This window comes from Nannobrachium achirus (assembly GCF_963921795.1).
Source record: "Nannobrachium achirus genome assembly, chromosome: 14".
In the NCBI taxonomy this organism is placed as follows: domain Eukaryota; kingdom Metazoa; phylum Chordata; class Actinopteri; order Myctophiformes; family Myctophidae; genus Nannobrachium; species Nannobrachium achirus.
Genome location: NC_137821.1, coordinates 8,676,714 through 8,685,320, shown reverse-complemented (window position 1 = coordinate 8,685,320; position 8,607 = coordinate 8,676,714). Strand labels below are relative to the sequence as shown.

The window sequence follows — 8,607 nt, the reverse complement described above, 5'->3', positions numbered from 1 at the left end:
TGAATTCCAAACTTGTACTTGTGGCAGAGTATTTCTACATTGCAGTATTGATTCTTCTTTTACATAAGTAATGCATGTTTGTCCTTTTTCCCCACAACTGTTCATTTACAAAAGGAACGGCTCCCATTTGCTGCGAACCGGATCCCATCGTTCATTTCAAAGAGCTGTTCGAAAGACTCGAGTCGTTCAATAACGTCCCACCTCTAGCGTATAAAGTCCACAGCGTAGTAGTGGGCGGGACTTATATTACACAAGACACACAACATTAACAACACAGTTCAGAACCAGAGCTACAAACAAACATTCACCTGAAGACTGAAGAGAAGCTACAGAAAAACACGGCGTCTTCTAGCAGCAACAACAACCAACAATACCTGACTACTGTCGTTACTGTCGCTGTTTTTAAACATGGTGAGTCTCTCTCTTTGGTGTTTTCGAGGTTACTTGTGAATAAGGCTTGGATAAAACACTCGGTCTTGCGGTAAATTGCCTTCCTCTCGCTGGTTTTAAATGAACTGCCGGCTAGCGGCTAGCTGTGCTATCGTTAGCTGCTAATGTTAGCATGGGAATGCTAAACGGCGTTGCCATGTCTGCTCGTTATAAGCGACTTTGGGATTGTTTAAAGTCACTTATAAATATTGGTATTTGTCTATTTTAAGTCTTTGTTCTAAACTAAAGGTTTGTTGCTTGCAACATGGCTTCCCAATGTTAATAAAAGCCACCAACATTTTCATGTCGATCACGGCGGCCCAAACTAACATTTATTTGTCCACCGACCCCCATCTAAAACTTTTTTTCCTCCTTTTTTTTGGTAGGGATCCCCTTACTAGATTTGTGTTAAAATGTTTCAAAGATATTCCACAATGTGCTTTTTTAAATAGCCGATTTATATCGTTTTTAAATAGCCGATTTATATAGATTTCAAGGTATTTTGGGCTTGTTTTGATACCTGATCTGGTTGCTTTGTTCTCGTGCAGAACGTGGCAACCCTGATGGCTCAAGGCACCGTGGTGTGTTGTAATATTAGATCACATCTATAGACACAGGCTGATTGTTGCTGCTAATGCTAACTTTTCCTGGCTTTGAGTTAATTTATAACGACCTTAAACCCCTTCTTTTAGGCCAGGTCGTTACTTAATGCAACGTTTTACTACAGGAAAGGTTTAAAACGGCAGATATACAAGCCCAAGACGCGTTGCATCTGTCTGTCTGTCATTCAATGTTATATGAGATACTTAAATGGTTTCCAGTGGAAATAAGCTTAGGCTTTCAATGGATCTCCTTTTAGTAGTCTTTGTACCAGTGAACTGTACTGTCATGAAACTGTACCTTTTCCTATGCAAACTTCTAATAAAGTCCTCAATCAATCAAAGCATTGCGACGCGTCGTGGGATTTGTGGGTCTGATTTTTTGGATAGTTTCTCTTCAAATAGTTGCTTCTCAAGTGTGTGTGTGTGGTTTCTCTTCAAAATGTTGCTTCTCGTGTGTGTGTGTGTGTGTGTGTGTGTTTGTTTTCAAAGTGGGCTCCGGGGACCCCCAAGCCTGGGGTCCTTGATGGGGTTGCAAGGGGTCCCCAGCAAAATTGGTTAAATTGCATCACGATATTTTAACCATTTATCCATATATTATAATTCCGCCATAGCTTGTATTCTAAACATTCCTCCAATAATCATATTCCATGTTCCTGGTTGTTCTCAGGCTGGGGGCAAGGCAGGCAAAGACTCCGGGAAGACGAAGACCAAGGCTATCTCTCGCTCCCAGAGGGCTGGGCTGCAGGTTGGTTCTGTTTGGTTCAATGAACGATGAGGAAACTATTGTTTTTAGTTATTTTAAGTCGTTTTATCAGATGACAAGATCTCCTAGAATATCTGTTAAGTCAGGAAGAAGCTACACCATAGTTGAATTGAGTTGTTTCATTGATCTTTCTGATCATGGCATGTTATGTAGACGAATGCTTGCTTGATTGAATACTTTATTAGCTGTTTGCAGAAAAGTACAGGAAAGTACAGTTCAGAAACTTGGTCTGCTAAGAGGATTTAAACCCAAGAAGGCACTATGGCATCTGTTCCATTGGGGTCCTTTGTAGTTTGTACTCAATTCATTTAAATGATTCCATATGTAAAAAATGACTCTTTTGTTGAACTGGCATCATAGTCCTAGCAGTCTAATGATTAGACTGCAAGGTTATTGTTTTACCTGTGACCATAGATGCCTTGATTACTTTATTTGATCATGTGTAATCTCCTCGTGTCAACCTTGCTCTGGCTTGAGATTGTGCTAAATGCTTAAAATGTGGTCTTTCCTTTTTGTCTCCCGTTAGTTTCCAGTGGGTCGTATCCACAGACACCTCAAGTCCAGGACCACCAGCCATGGCCGGGTGGGCGCCACTGCGGCGGTGTACAGCGCTGCGATCCTGGAGTACCTCACTGCTGAGGTACAACTTTCATTTGAAGGGATCTTCAAGCTTATATTGGGCCTCCATATTAACATAGTTTTTCCCTGTAAATGAATGCCCTACTCGATCATACTGTGGCATCACTGAAAAGTGGCAGATCTACTAGCTTGTGTATCTGCTATATTTGAATCCTGAAAAGTAAGTTTTGGGAACATGAGGTTTCCACCCGACAGACAATAGCGAGTTTTAGCTGCCCTTTTCTACAACCGCAACGCGAGGCAGCACTACGGCTTCTATGATGTAATCACTGTAGCAGTCAAAATGGTTAAGCAAACAGCTGTCGGCGACGTAGTCCCACCCCTCTTCACTGAATGCTTTGGTTCCCATGGTGACGCGTCTACGCAGCAGACAGAGTAGCCGCTACGTGGGAAGGGACCTTCTGGAGTTGTAGAGACGGCCACGACGATGGCAGGTTTATCTATCGAGCGCTGATCATTTCTGGTTACTGTTGTCGTAGTGTTGCTTAAAGTCGCTAATATGCCACAGGTCCCCATTTGAAGGGATTCTATCTCTGGTTTCTGTGGTGGAAAGACGACCGTCAGACAATAAAAACTGAGACAGTTTCAAAGTACAAGTAAAGATTTAATGATGACCGTTTGATCATGAACGGGTTCTGACAGCAACTGACTCCTCAGACGGAATGCAAAAACTTTACAGAAGAGGAAGTAGGTACAGAGTAGCCACCTAGGTTTGCCATACGCAACAATACCGGAATGCAGTTTTGACACCGCAACCCATGATTTGCAAAGGTCAGACGGCAGAACTAGCACCCTTGAGGGTCACAGCCAGGGTAGCTGAAGGAAGGCTGTATGGGGGGGATATCTGTAAGTTTCACATGTGTGGATCAACAATGGATACATTCAGTATCATGTCAATCTCAAAGTGTCTAGACGTGTTGATTTATAACAAAGTGATTATATTCTGACATTTATGGCGCTAGCTTCCTAGTAAGATAAACATATTTCTGGGAAGTGGGAACCCAATCTACAATATAAAAATCCTGTTAAACTCAAGAGCATACAGAGCCAGGATTCTTTTTTACTAAGCCCAGACCAGCTTTTTACAACCAACTCATTCAGGCCTGCATGATTGACGTAGACTGACTTCATGATATTGCTCAGATGAAAAGTACTAGAAGTAGATTATTTTATTTTTATTCAAGCTTTTAGGCCTGCTGTTTAATTTATGTGGCTCAAAACCTTGATCACATGCTGCACAAATGGAGCATGATAATGACAAAATAATGGTGCGTGGCAAAATACAACAAATGTTAAGGTCGCTCTTCAAGGGCATGTACTTTATAAATGACCATTGTCATGTCTAATTGCAGTAATTAATTAAAAGTGGATTGACTAATACTCACAGTAAACTTTTTGTCTTGCATTCAGAAAATATTGTCCTTTAATGGAACATTTAATCCAATGACCTTGGGGTGTGTTGTGCTGTTGTCCCTATACCCTGTCAGTACCTTTTCTAGATTTTCATAAAATGTACTAACTGGATTATGCTCTTATGTTTGTATTTTACACTCCTATCACAAGTCATGCATATATGATTCTACTTGGTCACTTTAGTGTTATGCAATCTTTCAGCTTATGTTCAACGGTTAAGACTAGTTTATGAACAACCAAGGCACAGTTTGCACGGCGCCGGTTTCTCGAGAAACGGGCAAAATTAAATATGCCGTCCGTTTAGACGACAACTCTGTTTTGTGGGTTAAATCCACAACAAAATCTGGAGATCTTTCAAGACGCTTTGCCTCGCGTCTCCACGTAAACGGGCAAAAGGTGTGTCGTCATGGCTCGCGGAGCCACGTTTTATTGGTGATGGTAAACCAAGCGAGCGCGACAGCTGTGATGGGAAGTAGAACAGTGTTTTTAAGTCACTGACGCATCTGTGTAAAAGCAGAATAACAAGTGTAACGGGTAACGGCACTTTGCAGTTTTATGATCTAAAATGGCCCCTCTACACATGCACCTCATACGGCACCTTGCAAGCTTGTAGATCGGCTGTCACCGCTACGCAATGCATTAGTCCTAGTTGGTATCAATTGGGCTTCCATTCCAGTATGTGCCCCAAGAATCCCCAGCTGTGATCTTTCGTTTACCTGTGTTTTTATTTTGGGTGACCCCTCTCTCAGGTTCTGGAGCTGGCAGGGAACGCGTCCAAGGACCTGAAGGTGAAGCGGATCACCCCTCGTCACTTGCAGCTGGCCATCAGGGGAGACGAGGAGCTGGACTCGCTCATCAAGGCCACTATCGCCGGTGGTGGTAAGTTGACCCTGGTTGTGTTTTATCACCCTTGTATGCAGCTGTGCAAATGTGCATATGCAATCACACATACGTGGTACTGTATGTATATTCATTAATAACCAATTTACTGCCGCCATTAAACTTAGACTTTGGTAGTTGACTAGTACGGAAATGCTGCGGGATGTGGTGCAGAATCAGGAAATTGAGAAATGCAAGTTTTCCTGCTAAATTGAACATGGGAGCCAATGGAGATTTGTTTCTTTAAATGTATGGTCTGTACCCGTTTACGGTTCAAAGCGGATGCAGTACTTTTAGAGCAGATGCTCACCACCGCAAATTTGTATTAAATGATAGATCTCGTCTTTGGCTCACAGGAACATGCACGCCTTACCTCACGTTCTCACATCTTGCATTAAAATATGCTAGTTTTACTGCAAGAACATTAGGTTTAGAAAGATAAATGCCTAAATACGATTCTAATTTCTTCCCTGAGATATTTATTTAACTTCACATTGATGCATTCTATCTTTCTGTGTGTTTTCCAGGCGTCATCCCCCACATCCACAAGTCGCTGATTGGGAAGAAGGGCCAGCAGAAGACTGTATAACCACGGAAGTGCCGACGTTCGGAGAGTTTCTGCCATCTCGACTTTTTTCATTTCGTTCTCTTCATCCTCCTCAGTGACTGCCTTGTTTTCCAGTCATGTTGTTGCACTGATGTTTTAAAAAAAGTTGTTACAACTCTTTTAGGGAGCCGAAGAGCGTTTGTTTGAGCTCATCTTTACTCACCATGGGGTATTTCTTTTAAAGTGGCTTCAGAGAAGCTCATTGTTTTGTTTTATTGGTGATGTTAGAAAACGTAATGTTCTGTTTGTTCTTAATGTGGGAATGATGACTTGCACAGTCCTACCTGTAAGACCAAAAGTTCCTCAAGGTTTTTGGATTCAGGGACCAAAAGACGCGTGTTTCCGTGCAGGGTCCGTTTGGTTCCATTTGTACTGTACAGTACACCACACCCAGAGTTCTGGGAGGCCTTGACATTTAAACTCCTCTAGACTGGGTGGTAGAGGAGGTTTCTTAGTGGCAGCAGCGTTGGGTTTCTTGGGTGCAGAGGTCTCCGGTGCTGCCCTGGCTGCTTGCCTTTTGGAATGTGCAGTTATTTCTGTTTCCTCACGTGTTTTCCTCAGACTGATCAGGGCAGGGAGAAGAAACGATACACGCAAATTCTTGTTTGTGGCGTTCTCATACATTGTTTTTAACGGTTCTGCCGTATTGTACATTGAAGGTTTTGTCATGTTGGTTTTTTTGGGGGGGGAAACGTCGGATGTGAATGTTTTTTAGTTTAATTTTGTATTTGTTTACAAGGAGGATGTTTGGCGACGATAACGTACAACTCGTTGGCTTGTGGTGATGTCACACAACCGGGTCTAGTTTTTACTTGTACTGCTGTTCATTGTAGGCTACCTGAGCCCCATTGATACTGCGTCGTCCTACGGCAGTGGTCTCCAAAAATAGCCGATCTACAAGCTCACAGGTTGGGGGAGGTTAAGGGGGAGAGGGTCAAGGTTCGTCTCCGCCGCAGACTCTGAAGACCATGGGTGGCTTTCTTTTGCGTAAGAGTTACTAGCGCAGCTAAGATCCAATGCAACTCTGCCTCGGATGTTACAGGTCCATCCTGGTGTTGCTTCCTCTTTCCCTTGGGTTTGAGGTCTACGGGTTGACCATCGACTTCAGGCCTTCGTGTGCCAGCCATCTCTCCCAGTTTCCCTTGTGTCTGTCTCTCACAGAGACGGAGAAATGTCTCGTGTGGACAAGATAGCGATTTTCTCCCCCGACATAAACGGGATCGGCAGTGTCTCAAACTTTCGTAGTCCTCATCGGTATTGTAGTCTGAAAACCTGTCCTCCTAGTACGTAGATCTTTCCTTTCCATCCACCTCGACCATGTGACGGTTTCCTCATAGTCATCCGCTTTGCGATTTGACACACACACACAACCATATGAACATTGTTCCCTACAGACTATAAAAAGGTTACTCATCCGTTCAAAAACTACTTTGACAGGGAAGGCAATATTGTGAGTTCCAACTCCAAACATCAGATTTTCTCAAGGATTTCACTACATACCTGCAGTGTCCTCAAGCCAAGGACTGGTTGCTGTTGCTTGCTGGCACACATGGGCCACTGGTTGGTTTTGACAAATTTTGGATTGGGGGAATTTGGAAAAAGATTTTTATTGGAACGCTTTGTTATCCCCACCGACGGCCTTTGAGGCTGGGAGTTGTGTGCTTGTAGATCGGCTATTTTGTATGCAGGGCTTTTATTTTTTTTATTTTACACTGAAGATTGTAAATTGGACTTGAAGGATCACATGCAAGTTATGCACGAACATGGCATGTTCAGGTCTTGGCGATATGATCTGATTAAAATAAAACACTATTGTACATGTGTTTTAATTCCTCAATAAAACTGGGCAGCCACTGTATTTTTGTCTTGTTCATTCACAAGTCTTACCTATTGTTTCTGTTACTTCAATAATTGCATGAATGCATTCTTATGTCAAGGTTCAGTTGTCTTGTGTACAGGAGTAAACATTAGTTCTGCTTCCTCTGGCAAATGTAGCAGCAACGGTAAAATATTTTGACATCAAGACAATGTTTTTCTGGGTACCTAAAAATGTGTAATATTTTTTTAATCGACTTTATCTTTATATACATGTACATATATATACATACACACTGCCAAACCGCCACCACACACTGTATATGTCAATGCCTAAGTTGCTATAAATTGTGATTATCGTTATTCAGGGGAGTAACAAGATCGACCATTTTCCAAAGCATGCATTTGCCTATTTGAGGTTTCTACTGGGCCTGTAGCCACGTGTGTGTGAGACTAGCCATTTTTATCAAAAAGGTAATGTTGCCTAATTTGCTATGAGAATACTTTCAGCATTCAATTCAAAGGAGCTTTATTGGCATGAGAAAACATGCGTTTACATTGCCAAAGCAAGTGTCAAAATAAAATGTTCAAACTGGGGAACATACAGTTGGAGGGGGTACACTACAGCATTGTGTTAACAGCTCTTATAGGCTATATATTTTTTGGAACAAATGGCATTTTGTATTCTCTACAATTTAAATGGTATAAGAAAAAGAAAAACTGAATTAAAATGTGTTCATACTGTATGTGCAGTAGGTCTACTCTATGGTTTGTAGTCCTTAGGGTGCTTGTGTTCCAGTCTCTAGCTGCCTTTTATCACAACCGTTCACAAATCTTGCTGTGTTTGCACGTTGTATTTCTCCCAGTAGGTATGGGAGTTTTTTTTGGTTGTTAGTCATGTTTTTAAACTTATCCACTAGATGGCACTACAACACCATAGTCTGTCTGCATAGCCTGGGCAGCCGTTCTCAAAGTTTGAAGAGTTAATTAGCAGTTTGCAATCGAAAAAAAGGTACAGTTTGATGACACCACAAATCATTGGGGTACATGGTCATCTTAAAGGAGATCCTATTAAGCATTATTGCTTATTTACACAGGAATCACTTTTTGTATCTCCTATAACATTGAAAGACAGACAGAACGGAGTACTTTGCATACAAAAGCAGAAAAGAAAATAATACAAAAAAAACAGGGCGATAAAGTTGGGGTCTGATAGCCCTTGAGGGCCTCCCTTACAGGTGTATAACAGAGTGTACAAATGGACCACTGGTGGTCCTTGAAATTAACCTGCTTTCAGAAGCACTGCTATAAGGATATAAATAGTAGGTTATCTGTAGAGGCTTTTATCACTGCCTGTAAAATAAATGCACAGTAAGCAGCAGCAAGCTAGAATGACAATCAATTAGTTTATTATTTTATTTTTATTTTTTTGCATGTGTCCCTAGAACAGGGTCCCCCAA

The 8,607-nt window shown here is 41.9% G+C and overlaps 1 protein-coding gene across 1 annotated transcript; it reads left to right on the top strand.

The window, feature by feature from the left end:
* Positions 1 to 274: 274 nt before the first annotated feature.
* LOC308297771 (histone H2A.Z) lies at positions 275 to 7,188 on the top strand. The gene is made up of 5 exons (XM_080741336.1): positions 275 to 411; positions 1,699 to 1,776; positions 2,321 to 2,434; positions 4,596 to 4,725; positions 5,253 to 7,188. The coding sequence occupies exons 1-5, from the start codon at positions 409 to 411 to the stop codon at positions 5,312 to 5,314; spliced, it is 387 nt and encodes a 128-aa protein (XP_080597462.1). The 5' UTR covers positions 275 to 408; the 3' UTR covers positions 5,315 to 7,188.
* Positions 7,189 to 8,607: the final 1,419 nt, after the last annotated feature.

Excerpts from the sequence above, each read along its gene's own strand:
- LOC308297771 (XM_080741336.1), top strand. Across the intron at positions 1,777-2,320 it reads CCCAGAGGGCTGGGCTGCAG|TTTCCAGTGGGTCGTATCCA; the intron begins GTTGGTTCTGTT and ends GTCTCCCGTTAG. Across the intron at positions 4,726-5,252 it reads GGCCACTATCGCCGGTGGTG|GCGTCATCCCCCACATCCAC; the intron begins GTAAGTTGACCC and ends TGTGTTTTCCAG.